This window comes from Sylvia atricapilla, chromosome 6, assembly GCF_009819655.1.
Source record: "Sylvia atricapilla isolate bSylAtr1 chromosome 6, bSylAtr1.pri, whole genome shotgun sequence".
NCBI classification, from domain to species: Eukaryota; Metazoa; Chordata; class Aves; order Passeriformes; family Sylviidae; genus Sylvia; species Sylvia atricapilla.
This window is the reverse complement of record NC_089145.1, coordinates 16,583,156-16,600,904: the sequence shown is the minus strand read 5'-3', so window position 1 is coordinate 16,600,904 and position 17,749 is coordinate 16,583,156. Positions and strand designations below refer to the sequence as shown.

At 39.0% G+C, this 17,749-nt stretch overlaps 1 protein-coding gene across 10 annotated transcripts in view; it reads left to right on the top strand.

Moving 5' to 3' along the window:
• Window positions 1-1,316: 1,316 nt before the first annotated feature.
• Window positions 1,317-17,749, top strand: part of BRSK2 (BR serine/threonine kinase 2) — a 304,686-nt gene continuing 288,253 nt past the window's right edge. For all 10 annotated transcript variants that reach the window (XM_066320953.1, XM_066320952.1, XM_066320951.1 and 7 more), the window contains exon 1: window positions 1,317-1,737. In XM_066320953.1, the coding sequence (XP_066177050.1) occupies window positions 1,644-1,737 (94 nt within the window). In that variant the 5' untranslated portion in view covers window positions 1,317-1,643. The remainder of the gene's footprint in view (window positions 1,738-17,749) is intronic.

Here is a 17,749-nt window from a genome sequence, read left to right as displayed (position 1 = left end):
GTTGTTTAAGATTTCAGTCCACTGGCCTGATTTCCTCCCACCTCCTCACCTTACTAGCTCCCCTGCAACCTGTTGGACAGTCATGTTGTCTGTGGTACAGGCAGACAGCCAATTTCAAATTTTATTCCAATTTACAAGAGCATCTCTTGTTTCTGGATATAGATACTAAAAAAGGGTAAATTTCCCTCTTCAAAATAAACCCCAAATAAACAAACTTGAAACAGCCTTCTTTCAATGAACAACAGATAATGATAAGGCTTGTAAAAGTTTTGCCCTCTCTTTACTCTCTCTTTACAGGTTGTCAAGGCTACCTTCCCTGACTTGAGAATTCTTGCTCTGTCTGTATCTCAGTTGGAATTTGAATGGTAATATCTTGACCGGCTTTCTGTCTGAAGTAGGGAGGAGAAGGTAAAAATGAAACCTGTGTGTGGGAACAGCTTCAGCTTGATATCTCTGGAGACTGGCTGAAACGGCTGTACGATCCTGAATCCAGAAAGTACATAGACTTCTGCTGAACTTGAAGTATCTTTGCAGAATCCCTTCTTTTGTCCAGCTCCCTAATCTCTGAAGGTTAAACACAGCCTTACTTGGACAAAAACAGTGAAAGTTTCCCTGCATTGCTAGTATGGTGCCTGTGGATCAGGCAATCTGTTCCTATTAACATCTAATCCCCGGATTTTCAGTTGCAATTTTAATTAAGAGAGTGGCCATTCAGTTTTTGATCTGTTCATCTAAGGACCCGAAGTTTTTTTGTTCCCATCAAATTTAAAAGCAGGTCTGTCACTGAGTTCAGTGGTTACAGGATTGTTTCTGTTATTTTTCTCTTCTCTCCCGCAGCCCCCCTCTTTTCCCAAGGTTTTCTTTAAGGGTTAAAACCCTCAATTAAACAGAATCAAACAAAATCAAATAATTTCCCAAGATAATTTTCAAAAGTAGCTTCCCCTCCTCCTTTCCTATTTCCTGCCACAATCTTGCCTTTTCTTTAATAAGCTGGAACTGCATCTACATAGTGGAGTAAAATTCAGAGGTTAAAAAAAAAAAAAAAAAAGTGTATGTGTGGGTCTTAAATTAATATACACATTAAATTATATTTAATTGTGCCTTATCAATAGGCTGATGAACTTAGGTGTTTGCTGCTGCCATTGGTCAGGATGCTCTGTAGCAGGCAGAGGCAGCAACTGCTGCTGATGGAAAAGAAAAGGTAGTGGAAGGAGGAGGGGAGAAGAAGGTGGGAGCCGAGGGGATTGGCTGCTTTTAATGCCATTCACAGCTGCGGGCCCCGGCTCTTCCGCTGCTCCAGCTCTGGCTCTCCCTTGAACAGCTCCTAGAGAGAACAAGGCGTGCGGAGCTCGGATCACCAGCATCATGCTCCTCGGGCTTGGATCGTAGATCCCCCCCTTTGAACACTAAAATAACTCCTTCGTCTTTCAGCGTCCCCAAGCAGACCCAGCGAGAAAACAAGCACGTGAGAGAGAGAGGAAAGAAAGAGGAGGAAGACGAAAATCTGCAACCAAGGGGACTAAAGCAAAGAAAAAAGAGTGCTTTGCTTGCACAGCTGCAAAGTGGGAATTTAAAGAGCTGCAGAGAGAGAAATTCCAGCTCATCAGCACATACACATTGCAGAATTACAGATCCAGGTAGAAATGACATCAACAGGGAAAGAAGGCAGCGGAGCTCAACATGCACAATATGTTGGACCCTATCGTTTGGAGAAAACCCTAGGAAAAGGACAGACAGGTTGGTTCTTTTGCAGCAGCACCGATGCTAGAGGGAAGGTGCTGTAGCAGCCAGTGAGGTATTGGGGATGGGGTGTTCGAGGGTTCAGGTTTTCCCATTTGCTCTTTCACTGAAGATAATATTCATAGGGGATTTTGGCCTTTCTTTATTTTTAGTTTCCATTTTAATTCCTTCTTTTCTTCCTTTTTTTTTCTTTTCTCCTTTTTTCTTAAAAAAAAGAAAATAAAAAGAAAAAAGCCCAGGATGCTTTATGTTCATTACTCCTGCTAATGGGTGTTGTTCTGATGACAGCCAGAGTGCATGCAGAGGAAAAAATAGATGATCTGCTGGTGGTGAATTTTCACATCCGTTTCTTCACTGCCCTACTTAGGAGCATTTTTCTTTTTAATCAAATTATATTGAAATTAAAGGTTCACAGCCTCTAGTACCGAGGAGGTGGTGATGGTGGTAGTGGGGGAGTCACCAGCAGTATTTCATGACATCATGATTGAAAAGGGTGTAGTCCTTAAGGTGCAGTTGGGGGGGGGGGTTGGAAATATGTACAGTATGTCTCTGGCACTGACTGCTGTGGGTGTTTAGCAAATATGGATGGATGGGCTGGTGGTTTTTGTGGGTAGGGTCTGAAATAAAAGAAAAATAGAGGATCCGTGGCAGAATTCATTCTGGTTATGCTGTGTTTTTGTAGGAGGGGTTGGGAGGGGGGAAGGGAGGTTATTTAATTATTTTGCTAAAAGCTTGTTTATGAAACTCACCCCCAGCAGATTTTCCTGAATGGAACAATGGTAAGAAATATTAAAAAGAGGAAAGCGAGTGGAGGGAATTAGCAGAGAGCAGGTGCTTCTGCCCTACATGACATAATTAGATCCCCTAAATGCGTTCAAGATCTGGACTTACTGTTGCTTGCTTGGGTAGCATATTCACTTCAAGGGCAGGGGAGTATTAATTGGAAGAAAACCCCTTAAAAAGAAGCCCAAATGCCTTCCTTCATACATTTTTTTATTATTTTTAGTAACAGGTGCAATAAGCAATGACATCTGGCAAATTCATTGGGTTGGGATCCCCCCAAAAGTGGATTGAGACTTGAGGTTATAATGTAGGGAGGGGGTAAGATCCGCCATAGGGGGGGCTTCTTTGGGCATGTGGGTGTTAAGTGTTGTTCATTATGGTGGGACAATAAAACATGATGCATTGTGGTGTATTTTTTTTTTATAACCCAGCCGAGCTTTGCCCATCTGTTGTCTAAAGGATTTAATAGGCGTTTCCATCCCCAGCTGCTGCCTCTGCTCTGCCTGCTTCCTCACTGCCCTGCGTGGCAGCAGCTCTGCAGTCCGCAATTTTCTTGGGGACACAGTCAAAATCCAGATCTTTCTCTGTAAGAAGCAATGCTCTTCTGAGATGATTGATTATAACCTCCCCCCCATCCTTCCCCTCCTCTTCACAACCCCATAGCAACCGTTCAGAGACATGGATGAAGATGACATTATCTTCTAGTGGAAGTGACTTTTATTTGTATTTCTTTTTTTCTTTTTTTTTCAAATCTCTTCAGTGTATCAGCTGTTAAAGGTAGTTCTCTGTGTCACTGTTTTGGTTACCACCTTTATCCTTTGCATAGCTCAGTGAGTCTTCTGCAGCTGTGTTCTTACTAAAATCTGTTCTGATGATGGTAATGAAAATACCCTACAAGAAAAAATTTTGGTGTATTGTTAATAAAGCTGCCCTATTTCTGCTGATAATCCTTTCCTGAATACTCCAAGTGATCAAAGAGCTAGCTGTAGATGACAAATTCATTTTTGTCTTCATCACCATTTCCTTTTTTCTCTCTCTCTCACCTTCTCAGTACCCCTCCCTCCCCTTTAAATGCAATTGTGCCTGAGATTCCTGAAAATACGGGTGCATTAACCTTTTGCTCCATGTTCTTATAGCCTGATGTTGTGGTCCTAAAGGGTTATCTGCAGCTTTGGTTATGTTTTTTTTTCCTCTCTGCTAATCTTCCTATCTTCCTCCTAAGTGATTAGAGATGTGGGGGTGGAGAGAGAAGAACAGGATGTATTTAGAGGCTTGCTGCTGTTGGCCTCTGCAGTTATTCAACCAGCTGGACAAGGGGGAAAGTTTCCTTTTCCAGTTTTACCATATAACTGATCTTTATAGATAAGTCTCTGCTGTTTGCACGCATGAATGCACATGAAATGCACAATACATGGTGTCATAGAAGCTGGAGGTGGGGGAAGGAGGAAGAGAGATCTTGAAAGTAGCTGATGTCAGTCTGTGTCTCTCTTGTTATACCCGCCCTTGATTAATGGAATAATGCACTGAGGTGAAATTTAACTCAGTATTAAACATACATGGCTAAATATGGAAAGATGCCTTCTGGTCTTCTCGCATTTTCTGTGCTAATCACATTTGGGGGTATGCAGAATGGCATAACCAGTGTGTGGCATGTAGCTCATCCTTATCTTGCTTGTGGAGGGTAAGCAGGCAACCTGCAGCATTTTAGGGAGAGGATAAACAGTGCAGTAAGAGGGCCTGATTCTCCATAATATATTGTGGATTGTGGCATCTTGGTTGCAGTGGCTTACAGATGAAGGAAGTTGTGATTGCAATAATTTGTTTAGAGCTTGACTTTCAAGCTTGCGAGGTTAGGAGGTAATGTCTTGGGATTTTTTTTTTTTTTCAAGAGGAAGAATGAGAAAAAAGCTGGCAAAATGAAACGATGAATAGAAAGAAAGTGTAAGTTGTGTTGCAAAGTCCTGTCCATTTTGCAGTGATCTTCATATCCACCACTTTTATTTGGAATAAAAATTATTGACTCTGTAATGTTATATCAGATAGGTAGGTCAAGCTTTGCTCCCAGATACATTTGAGTTATACAAACGTGTTAACGCTGTTACCTGCTTTTACTGACATCAGAAGAAGGGGTTTTGGGGAGGAGTGAGGGTTCATTCATAGTTCAGAGCAGACTTAGAGAGGGTGCCATGGAGAGAGAACTTAAGGGTAGGTAGAACTCTCTTTGGCTTTCTCTCTGTGAAGTTCATGCTGATTGCCACCTTAAAAGCTGAAAAAAAGTGTTTGCCAGCAGGAACCTACTGGTCCCTGCAGAGAGGTCTGGTTGTGGTATCTGGGACATTAGTGGCACCTGGTGACATCTGGCTGTGGGTGGGCAAAACTGACAGGGAAAAGCCTTCTGTTCAGATTGGTGGGTAACAACTGAAAGTATTGATTGGTCAGATATGCAGAATTTGTCCTGAGCAGCCTTCTGGGCTGGTGCGTCACGCTTGCCGAGGGTGACCGATGACACAGAGAGAGGATTAGGGCCTGTCAGGCAGAGAAGTTAGAAGGGGGATACATGGGGCAGTGCTGAGAAATGGTTGGGCTCGGATCTTTGCTGCTAGTGGGAATGGCAGAAGGACAAAGATTATTTTTAGTAATGCAACATATGAATTTAATGTATCATTTGAGTACCGTACCAAGATGGTTTGCTTTTGTAATAGGTTGAATTTAGAGCACCTTTTCTTGACGTCATCTGGTGGAATATCTTATGGAATCTCTGTGTAAATGATCTCAATTCAAAAGAATAGAAGTAACATCACGATCTTGATGGGTGCACTCAAAAAATTATTTTATAGAACTACCAGTGTAAAAAAATCACTGCTGTGTATATGTATGGATGTGTGGGGCAAGGTTGGTTTATCTCAGTTTGATTGGTACATTCTTTTACAGTTAATTATAGGAGGTTTTCATTGTAATTAACAGTAGTCAGTAAAAGGATGTGTGTCCTATTACAGTAACACACATGGAAACAGTGTGCCTTGAGAAGCCCCAGTCACACTCGATCACGAAGCAGTGTTATAGATTTAGGAATAGATTTTCTTCATGTGGCACTGTTTTACATGAAACCACTTTCTTGTGTATTCCTTACTCTATTTCTTTTTTTTTAGAATTCCACTGTTATCTCTGTTCTTGTGTTTCTTTTGGCCTCACTAACCCCTGTTTCACCCTTGAAACTCTTTAACAGTAATTCATACTGACTGTAGTGAATATTTATTAATGAGTGCAAAGATGAGGAACTGATCTATTTCTTGTGAAGGCCTTCAGCATTTTGGAGGGTTTTCTTGTATTTTCATTTGACAGTCACTGTATAGGCTTTGGTGTCATTGTTTGCTGTAGCACCAATTCAATGCCTAGTTGAAATTTCTAAAATGCTGATTTGTCTACAAGCAGTAAGGCATTGATTCTACGTGGGAGTTACTCTATTCACATTGAGATAAACTTCATGGGAAGTTTAGTGTTGCATATCCATTTTGTTATGTTCCTTTTATTCTGCTTTAAGTCCTATACAAAAAGTCATGTTTGAAACTCACAGCACTTTGACCTTCACAAAAAGTGTACAGGTTCCCTTTTCTGCATTGCATCCCATATAGCTTACAGCTATTTTGGTGTATAACATGTTAATTATATATGAGCCATGAGCCAGGTGTTCAACAGTGTGCTGTTGGGTTATGTAAGACCAGAAATCACTAAATTTGGGTCTTAGTGAGTTTAATAGCCTTTTATTCAGTGAGAGCTTAAACAGGACGTTTCTTTACAGCCTTAACCATCTGTTTCCATGACATTGGCACAAACAGAAATTTGTTAGTTTTTTTCATTTGTCTCTGTCAAATTTGGTTGAAAACTCCAGCTCTATTCAGGGAATGCTGGGTAGTCAATGTGGTCTCAGAAGCCTGGTTTTCTTAGGTAAGTAGGCTAAACAAAATATATCTTCTTCATTCATACTGCTATATTTTTTTTTCCTAACCCAGCATATTGGATCTAGAGAGAATCTAAGGAGTACAGCTTTCTTCCATTTAGCTGTCTAGATGAATATATCAGTGTAAGAGGTGCAAATCATTGCAGTTTTCCTCATGAGCTTTTTAAGCACAAACAAAGAACAAACCAGTATATATCCTAATAATATTTTCATACATATACTTTGCTTTCCTTACGAAAGTTTCTTTCGAAGCAATATGAACCCATACTCTTCCTCATGATAGTCTGTGAAGACTTAAATGTTGGATTTGTAATCATAGAAGAAAGTACTGCAAACAAGTACTTACTTGTACAATTCTTAAGAATGAAATTTTAAGAATTAAATTTTCCCAAGAAGGGTTATGTCATAGTGACAGACATTTAATGGATTATCAAGTAATGGTTGCGAGTTTCGAGAGATTTGGTCTTTCTTAATTTATATACCTTTGACTTTTCAAAAGTACTGTTTGCCTGCTTTACTGACTGAAGTAAATTGGTATTAATTATCCTGCTGCTTGTGTGAACTGGTAAGTTCAGCTATCCCTTTTATGACTTCCACTCTTATTTGGATTGTTTTGTTTACTGTTTCAATTAGCGAATTCCTGTTTGCTAAATGCAGTGAAAATTATTTTTAATTTCCATCCTTCTGAAAACTTTGTAGAGGCATGCCATTAGTCTTTTACTTCATTGTAAATAGCACAATTATTATGAACTTGTGGAAACAGCAGCAGGCTCTGAATTACTGTTTTTCTTTGTAAAGCACAGTAAGCTTTCTCACCCAAGGGTTGTTAAAATTCAGATACTGTCAAATGATTGGGCTCTATGACTATATACTTACATTTCAGATACCAGCAGGAACTATGGAAGGACTGACTTCACAAATAGGGTTCTTGCACTGTTCAAGTGCTTTTCTACTTTTTGTCACTGTTCTAATGTCATTTTGTTCTGCCACAGTGAGAAGGACTGCATTAGGGTGAGGAGAGAGGTTGAAGAAAGGAAAAAAGCTTCTTGTTAAAATTCATCTCTTGAGAGGAATTCTTTTAATCTCTAGAAAATCTGTGATTCTATGAGAAGACCAAGTGTAGTGTTTTAGGTGAGTTCTTACAATTCCTTTTGTAAACTGAGTGGAGCAGCCAGTGTGTATGTTTTGGATTCTCCAGCATTGCAATGTTTTTCAGTATACCATAAGTTTACTCCAGACATTACATTTTGGGAAGTCTTTAATGTTGTGTGCTTTAGAGAGTTAAACCCTAATTGTGATGACAATAATAAATGTGATACACACCTAAAAATTAGCAGATAGGTACTATAGAACAAATGTAGATGGTGGAAGAATTCCAGCTTTCAGAAGAAAATTGAAAGGAAATGAGAAGTTTGGAAGTGATACCTTCTGAAGTAAAGACATTTCATGAGGGCTGCACTGTGCACATAGGAGAGTAGTCATAATAAGATAAGGTGGAAGCCTAGATGTAGATTTCCATGAAGGTACAGTAAAAGCAGAGACATGATGAATGCTCATGTAGTGAACCTCTTAAGATGCTAAGATACTGTAATTTGCCCTTATGAAGTCAGTCCATATTTTAAGTTGAGCTGACTTCAGTAGAAGGATCATCAAGTCTGGGATAAATAAATGAGGGTGGATTTTTTTGGTTGTTGTGGATTGTCCCATTAAGAAATATCCCAGAGAAATTTTCTGGTTTTTTTAAAGCAAGCTCAAGATGTTTTGCAATCCTAGTCAATAATGCTGTTCATTCTGCTTATGGAATATGAGGAGATTGTTTCATTTCCAGTTCATGCATAAACATTATGTTTTTCTACAAAACAGCCATAATGATCTGTAGAATAACATGAATAATTTGTTGTAAATAGTGTTCTTAATGAACTTCAACTGTCTTCATCTGCAGTGTCTGTAAATGCAGAGTGATTTCCTTTAAATCCTTAATTGTTTCAGATTTTCTGGCAAACAGCTATTTATATCTCCTTTCCCCCAACTGTCTTTACCTCACTTATGGATTGGTTGCACTTATGCAGGATTCAAAGATTTGAATTATACTCTTGAATGTAGTCTGTTTGGTATATTGCATAAGAGCATTGCGTTCTGCTTGGATCATTGTGCAAGCACTTCCAACACAGATGTTTACAAGTTCAAACCAGAAATTCAGTTTTCCTGGACAGTTTGGACATGATTCCAGTGAGCGTCCTAGCTTGGTAGATATAAGTTTTCCGGAAAGTCTTTTTAAAAGGTATACAAGTGTGACCAAATCAAACTTGATTTAAAATGCCTACTTCTAGAGCATATTAATATTGTTCATCCAGTTTAATTTTACTTATTATGCATTTAACTTGAAATAGGAATATAATTTTTAATGAATTAATTACGTTTACAGACTAGAAACATTACTAATAAAAATATGTTTAAAGCCACACTAAAAAAATTACCCAGAAGATTTTTTTTCCATTACTTCATAGCTTTCAAAAGCTGGGTTTGAGTGGAATTTAGGTGGAACAGCAGAATTTGTTTTGATTCCTTTCTTAGAAGTGCATTACTGGCTATTGATGTAGCTGCAAGCACTTTGTTCTTGGATGTGTCATTTGTGGCAGAGATGCCTATCAGGGTGCTGTTGTCCTGTGGACTGCATAAACAGGAATGCACTCTTTCTTTTGCCATAACCTTGGGATAAACTTTTTAAAGGCAATTAAACGCAAGTGTGTCATGAGACTAAGGACAGAAAGCAGTATGGACAAAGAAGGTAAATGATGGTGTGTGTTAAAGCAAATCCAGGTACATTCTCTTGCAAGTGGTGCTGTTGCCTTCCTAGAGGGCAGAGTAACCTTCAGGCTGGTGCAGGTGGCTGATGCATGCTCTATGCTGGAGTTGGTAGAATAGAACACTTGCCTTGAATTTTTAGTGCTCTTTGTTTTATTTTGAGGAAATTATTTTATTATTTCCTGAAGGCCACAGAGACATATCAGGCCCTCTGATATAAAGTAGCCCTACAACTGCCCTAAATAACTCCTTCATGGAGCACTAATGTCCAAGCTTACTGTTTTGCACCCCATGGCTGTGCCAAGCAGTTTCTGGCTTTTAGACTTTTGTTGGACCTACTTTGGCTTCCTTGATAAAGGTTATTGCCTGCTTAGAAGGACAAGGAATACTTTTTAATTTTTTTTTAGATAAGCAATTTTAATTTGGGATGGGGTAAGGTTAGACTAGAAGGGACCATTTGCTCACCACAGATAACAGGCTGCTTTTCAGTTTTTTAGCTAATAATCCACCCAGTGATTTGATAATCAGTGATTTGATAATTAAGGAGTTTGGAAGAAAGTCAGTAACTTGCCAGCTGCTGACAAAAGGAGATTATTGCTGGTGAAAACTTTGCACTGAGATTTGTGAATCAACTTACAGCAGATGGGTTAATGCAGGGTGCAGGGGAATATTCAGGAGAGAAATCATCATCAGGTGGCTTGGGGTAGGGTGCAAGTACTATCTATTTTTCTTTCTCGTTTAATGTTCCAACACTATGTGGGAATTATATAATATTTCCATAACATGGTAACATTTCCGGTGAAGTACTTACATTTAATTTTTCTATTTTTTTGAAGGAAAACTGTTTTCAGGCATCCATTTAGTAAGTGCTTTTCTGGCTCTCTGCTTCTACTTACAAAACAACATGCTGTCTTTATATCCTGAGGCTTTGCAATTTTGATTTGCTGTCTTTTGCACTATATGCTTAATGTGGGAGAAGACAAATCAGTGTGGTAATGTATATATTTTTTAATGTCTACATTATATTTTTTAATGTCTACAGAATGTGTATTAACACATTCTGTTTTTGCAGTGTCATTCCTCTGTGTGCTCAGCTTTAAATGCTATAAACTGACTCCTCTTGTATTTTACCTATTGACTGCAGCAGAAGCAATGGAGGAGATGGTTTCTAGAAGAAGCAAACTGGACTGGACCAAAAATATGTTAATTTTCTATTGTTTGTCTAAAACCTACTCTTGGAACTATTAAGTGTTAGTATGCCAAAATGAACAGCAGCTGCAAATGACAATGTTGCAGGTCTTCATACTGACCCAGCAGGAAATGATGATGAAATTTCTTGGCTCTTTACCTTCTTTCATTTTTTTTTCTTAATTATTTTATGTGTGGCTAGCAGCGTAGACACTAGGTTTCTACACAGATATTCCTATTGGAAAAGTGATTGATTTGTTGCTTTGGTCCAGGATGAGGCACACCAAACCCCAGGTTCATCATGTTGGCTCATCTGCCCTACAGGAATATAATTTATAAGGAAGAGAGACCTTCAAGAACATATTTGCAGCTCAACAGGAGCTGGAGATGTACAGTTTCCCTTTAAAAAATTCTGTTAAAAAGAAATGTCCTGCTCTGGTGAAGCCCGGGCTCATCTAGTGTAAGGTTTTGCTGAGACTAATGTTTTGTTGCATTTGCATTAAAACACAAGTTTAAGTGGGAAAATAGGACTTCATATCCCAAATCTTTGTTGCATTAAATATTCTGTGTGGGATGCTAAAAATTTTCTGATGTCTTTTGCTGATTGTTTGCCAGAGGATTAGGTTACTTATCATGCCAGCCATTTGCCCTGGGTGAGTTTCATTCAGTGATTGTGTGAATTCCTTTTAATAAGTGTGACCTGTCCCTAAGATTAAGGAATGGATTTGACTGTGTAAGATTTTTACCACAGTGGACGCTATTAATCTCTCCCAGTATTTTATTACAAACCTCTCATCATATTTTCAGATTCTGAATGATGGGTAGCTTGGCTGTCATGTTGAGAAAACGTGCTGGCAGCAGGTACAGGTTTGGTCTATGTTTTTCTTTTTGAAGTCCTCATCATCTGTTTTTTTTTGGTTTGCAATTTTGTGGTTGCATTTTTCTTTTGGTTGGTTGATTTTTCTTTTGGTTGCTTTTGGGATTTTGTTTGTTTATCTTTGTTTTAAACTTTGGCTCTTCAAAATGGAAACTGATCCAAGGATTGTCATCCTAATTTATAGGCTACTAGACATATTTGGTTCTTTCTACAACTGCAATTTCTTAGAAAAAATTAATTAATACTCTAAGAAGGTATTTTCAGAAAACTTTTAAGGATGTTACAGTTCCAAGGCTGAGACCCTTAATTGTTTAGGCTTTATTTAAATAGGTTCATGTTTACTGCTAGAAGAGCTGACAGAAATACTCAAGGATGTAGCCCATATCTAAATAAGCGTATTTTCAGATTTTTTTTTCCTTAAGTGTATAGTTATGATCGACTGAAAAACAAGGTAGTTTTATGGCTGTCTCCTACTTAGAAGATGCTTTGTCTTTGGGAAATTATTACTGATGTCCTTGGAGAATTATTTTCTTATAGGTGTATTTTTTTCTTCCACATTCCACATATCTTGCCTAGTTTGTGAGCTGAGGGGAAAGATAATTTGTGTTCCATTATCTACATGTAATCCTTTTCATGCCAAGGCACTAATCCTAGTCAGGCCTTTGTGTATGAACAGGAAGTTCCGTTTAAATATAGGAAGAAGCTCCTCCACTGTGAGAGTGGGTTGCACCTGGCACTGGTTGCCTAGAGATGTTGGGAAGTCTCCTTCCTTGTATTTATTCAAATCCAGACTAGACAAAGCCTTGAGCAGCCACTCCAGTTGACTGTGGTTTAACCAAGGGTGTTGATCTAGATGATCTCCAGAAATCACTTCCAGCCTCAACTCTTCTGCTATTCTGTGTTGTCCTGTGCAGCTAAACTGTAGCTTGCTCAGTGAACTGTTAAACTAAGAAACTCTGTATTCTCCAGTTTTGTACTCAATATTTCCCTGCTGCTCCTGCTCTTTCTCTGTCTCTTGTCCCTTGGACTAGGTGAGGACAATGTTTCTGACTCATTTGGAGCTGTCTGTGCTGCTTGTCCATCTTTTTCCTTTCTCTCCAAATACATTAAGGATTGAATCACAAGTGAGCTTTCCATAGTGGGAGAGATAGTTTGAATCTCTTAAGGTTTTTTCCCCAGACATTCAGCAAAATCTGTAGAATCTTAGAGACTTCCTTTACCCTTTCATACTTGGTTGGAACTTGATAATGGGTTCTGATGTTATGAGGGAATTGCAGACAGACAGCCTGAACGTTTAAATTTTATTTCCTTTAAAAATCAGGTTAACAGAAAGCTGTCCTAAACAGCACAACTTCTCTAATCTTCACTTTGTTTTGAGGGCCATGAGGTCCAGCTATGGCAGATCGCAATTGCCATAGCAGCTATCTTGGCATCTTGGCTAAGACTCTTACACCAAAGTTAGAATGAAAAGGTGGTGCTAAAAGAACATTATGATTCCCTAATGCAGGGGGAATCCCTATACAGCTTGGCAGGCTGGATTCCTGCCTACTTGCTGCTGATAGAGCAGTGCAAAGCAGGGGTGATGGAGACTTGAACTTGGTCATTTCTGTTTGCAGGCTGAGCTCAGTGCTCGGGGACTGTGGGAAGAAGGGAGCCCTCTCTGTATTTCCTCCATGTATCCATTTTGGTACAGTGGCAGTATTTGAAGTAGTCCTTTCCTGCAGAAAGCTGAGAGGAAGACTGAGAGCTGTTTGTGTGTTTGCAATGCCTGTCTGTACAGAATCGTCACCAAGGACAAAGCCAAGTATTATATTAGAACTTGGCAATGGCACAGGCACTATCGCCCTATTAAACGCATGCATTTGTTTTTTTGTAAAGACACGGCTATGAGTGGCACAGCTTTTAAGATTCCTTACACTTTGTGAGCACCAGCCTTCAAGTTTGTCATTAGCCTTCGAAGCTAATTAAATCTACCCTATTCCCCCCAAACTTCCCACTCCTGTAAATCAGCAAAGCTTGATTAAAATCAGTAATCATCGACAATAAAGAATGATCTGTCCTAGAGTTTCTAGGTTTTGTCCCATGCTGCTTTTCTTCTGGGCCTGTGGTATATTTCATTGCTCGTATTTATGAAATTGCATCTCTTTTACTTCTGGTTGTTTCCTGATTGCCATGAAGACATTACTTAGGCAAATTCCCCACTCAGTTACATCTGTGCAGTCTCAGTAACTTCAAGGCTTTCCTCACATTTATCTGAGAGGGAAGTTTGACTCATGAGCAAGCTTCTCATTGATGGCAGCAGAGGCAGACCTCTGGCAGTGTTCTAGTTAAGAGCAGCCTAGGAATCTCTGCAGTGAATATTCAAGCAAATTAGAGCACTAAGTGGAATGATACTGTAAGCAAATTCAATTCAAACTGAAAATACAGGGCCAGCATTTTACAAATTACTGTATTTCATCCTTAAAGCAGAAGTCTGTCTGCTCAGCTAACACACAAATTAAGGCAAGCAAATGTTTTATACTTTTAGTAGTAATTCTTCTCTAGTATTCATACATACCTGTACTGAAATTACCCAACCAGCCTGCTTTAAGTTTCAGGATGGAGAAAATGTCCTTACATTTGTCATTACTGCATCTTTGCTGGGGAAAAGAGCAACCAGACTACTGGCATGACTGGGACAGTTGCCGTCTTCATTACCAGGTGCTTTGTCCTGCTCAGAGAAAATGCTGCAAAAATAGGCAGGGTTTCTGTATCCGTGTCCTTAATGCTGTCAGCACTATTTCTCTTATCACCACTGAATTAGATGAGTTATGGCTGCACAGCCTCTCTAGCTCCACCAGTTCTTACTTATCCTGAGTGCTTTGGTGCCTCTGACTCTGTGGAACCAGGTGGACTGTGGGCTGCTTCACAAGAATTCAGAGCAACCTTGATTAGAATAGCAAAATTAACATCATATTTACTGTTCAGGTAAACAGCATATTTACTGCTCTACTGCAAATTTCTGATGAGTTCATCAGAGTGGAGAAACTCGTGTGCTCTAGGTCTTTTTTTTCTCATTGCAATGGTGGGGATTGAACACATGGCAAGGCCAAGGATACACATCAAAGGGTATGTGTAACTTGCAGTTGCGGGTGGAATTCTAGCTCTGGTGGGTAGTGCTGTTCTCTTCTGGCACAAAGAGCAAAGAACAGAGGGCAGTGAAGGTTGGAGAAGCGAACCAGAGCACCTAAGAACATTGTCCTGTCTTCCCCATCTTCTACCTTATTATTTACTTGTAGCAGTTGTGCCTTTGTTTTGGTCTCTTGATAAACTCTGCATAAGCTACAGATCAATATGGTGTGTCAGATGTGGATAAGCTGAGAATTTTTATACATAATGCATTGTACGTTTTGTGTATGGGAGACTTCATTTCAGGGTTGGTTTGGGTTTTGTGTGTGTGTGTGTACACAAAATACCAACTTTCTGCTTGATCTTGTGGAGTTCTAATTCTCTTGTGCAAGATTATTCTGTACTCTCAAGGCTCTTTGGATTAATGGTACTGAACTTTTCAAAGGGTTGGGTCACTGTTTGTACTCTTGTGATCTCTAAAATGCTACAGAGTCCTTGCTGGGACATTTCTTGGCTTTGAGAGTAGTAGAGATGTGTACAATACAGGGTCTGTTCATGTCATTGTGCAGTTGTAAGGCAGATTATTCAGAAACAATAACTATGTAGTCTTCACTGGCCTTAACAGGCTCAGTCACTGACTTTGGGTGGAGCCTTTGACTAGTAAAAAATTATATATATATATATATATATATGATGCCCTGCTGTGATGCCCTGCTGTAAAACTAAGATAATTCTTGACTTCCCTTTTGAGACTGACAGAGTTAGCTAGCTAGCATAGATAACTTTTTCAGAAATAAAAAGCATCATGAAAAGGCCTGAATAGACCCTACTGTTTTGGTCTAGTGGTTTCTCTTTTTCCTTTTTATGTTTTTTGTTTTGTTTAACCTCCTGAGAATAGGCTGGACCATACAGCCTGGTCTGTTCAGGTGATGATATCTGCTTAGATTACATTTGTCTTCCATAGCTTCTCTCCTTTTATTTACTGAAATACTGATACATAAATGCTGAAATTTCTGTGTCTGCATTTAAAACTAAAGTTGTTCTAACTATCTAATAAAATGGAAAAATTGCTTTGATATTCCCATTTTGACAATATGTGGCTATGCTGACTTTTGTTGCTTCTTTCCTGAGGGGAATTTGTCCCTGATCTCTCAAACAAAATGTCACTGAGTAAAACTATGTATGATGCTGTGTGTTCTAGTTACAAAAGATTTATAACTTGGTCACTTTTATTTATGCCTCCGTGGAGCTGGTGGAATTCTACTGCAGTGTTAAAATGCAGCAGTTTCATTTTCCTGCAGGCAGCAGCCCTCTGGTGGTGTGCGGGTTTTTTTCTCCCCTTTTTTTTTTTTTTTTTTTTTCATTTTAAGTAATTTTTGGAGATTCAGATAATTTGAGGTACTTTCAAAGGCTTCTCTATCAGTCTAAGCTGCCACATGGTCCCACATCTCCTCTTTTCTAGTCCTCACCTCATCACTACCCCCACCTAAATTCGCAAGTGGGATGTAAAAGACAAAGAAAGGTTACAAAATTAATCCCGTGGGTAATACCAGCAGTCTTATTTGGCAAACTGATATTTACCAAATACTGTATCTGTAAGTTTCAGCTCCCAGAACTACTGCCTGGAAAGGCTATAGGTCGGTGTGAAGTGGGTGGCTCAGCTCCGGGGTTATTCTGAAGACTAGACTGTTAGGAATGCAGGCATTTCTGAGGAGGCTGCTGATGAACTTGAAAATTGAAATATCAAAGAATTTTTCTAAGGGGTGACCTTAGGAGTCTGTTACATGGGCGTTGAAGATAGTCATGTTGTAAGTTACTGTCTGGAAAAATTACTTTGGCTAATGGGGAAGGAGAATCTTCTCATCCGTGCCTTAGGAGTGAAATTTACCCTTTTGCTAGTATGAGATTTAGCTATAACTTGAGTCCCACTTAAGACCTATTTTGAAGTACTAAGTGGTGTTCCGGGATGTGAAAATGGGAGTTCAGAAAACAGATAAAATACTGCTCCTTACTGTTTTTGAGATAATAAGCCAGAGTTCTGTGCAAGTCAATTTTGAAATTACTAAAGCTGTGCCAGGGATGCATTTGGCTTGTTTCCTTTCCAGGACTACAGTAAATGTCAAAATCATGCTGTATCTGTGACTGTGCTACTGCGTAAATACCCTGTAGGAAGACATGCAGTTTCATTAACAATTGAATGCTGAAAGGTTTAGGGCAAATAATTCCAGTTAAGGTTAGTTGTTTTAAAATATACTTGGTTTTGACTGTGGTGTTTGAAACCTACTGTGTGTCTGTACAGTAAACCGAAGTTACTACTTAGGTTTCTGTGGGTGTGGTTTTTTGTTTGTTTGTTTGTTTGTTTTTTTTTTTTTTTTTTTTTTTTTTTTTTTTAAAAGAAGAATGGGATTGGTAAATCACTAATATACAGAATAACTTCTGTTATTTTTAGTGATGGACAGTGGTTGTGTTGTATGAGCCCTTGACAATATTTGGTTGAACTTGATACTGTGGACAGCAGATTATACAAATTTGAGGCCTTACTTGATAATACTTTAGGTCCCTTGTGGTGTAATTGCTGGAAATTATCAAGAGACATTTGTGCCAGCTAAGATATATGATGCAGAAGTGTTATTTCACCCGTGATGCTTTTGGGCATGTAAATCTTGGCTCTTTTTGCTGGGTTTGCCTCGGTCAGGAGGCAAAGGTCCAGCCTAGTGCGCAGTTTGAGGGCAGAGTCTGACCCATGCAAAGAGCTCTCGGTGCATGTGGCTTAAATATTAGAGGGGCAGTGACAATTTATGACCTTTAATGCTTGCAGTTAACATGGGAGAATAGGAGAGGTTAAGGCATCACTCGTTCTTGCCTAACCCACAATCTCCAAAATAATGATTTTATTTTATGCTTATTTAAATCCCTGTTTGTGATTTAAAACATTGCACTGTAACACATGGTGCAGTAGGTTACTGGTCATTTTTTGGAGGCAGAATAAAAATTGATTATCGCCTACTCAAGCATGTTTAAAAAGAAGAAAAGGAAAAAAAAGACCTTGGGCCCTTAATTTTTTCTTTTCTTCAGCATGCTTGTCAATTTGGCAGTGAGAGGACTAAGTGAACAGCTTTCTGCCATCCAGTGGAGAAGGTTACAAATTTTTAAACTAAATCCACAAAAGAATAACAATGCAAAAGCTTCAGTAAGGAAATGAACTTCTTAAAAAATTGAATTTTCCCTGTTTTGCCACAAATTTATGGTAGTTCAAAGGTTTAAATTTTAAGAAAATCAAAAATTGAATT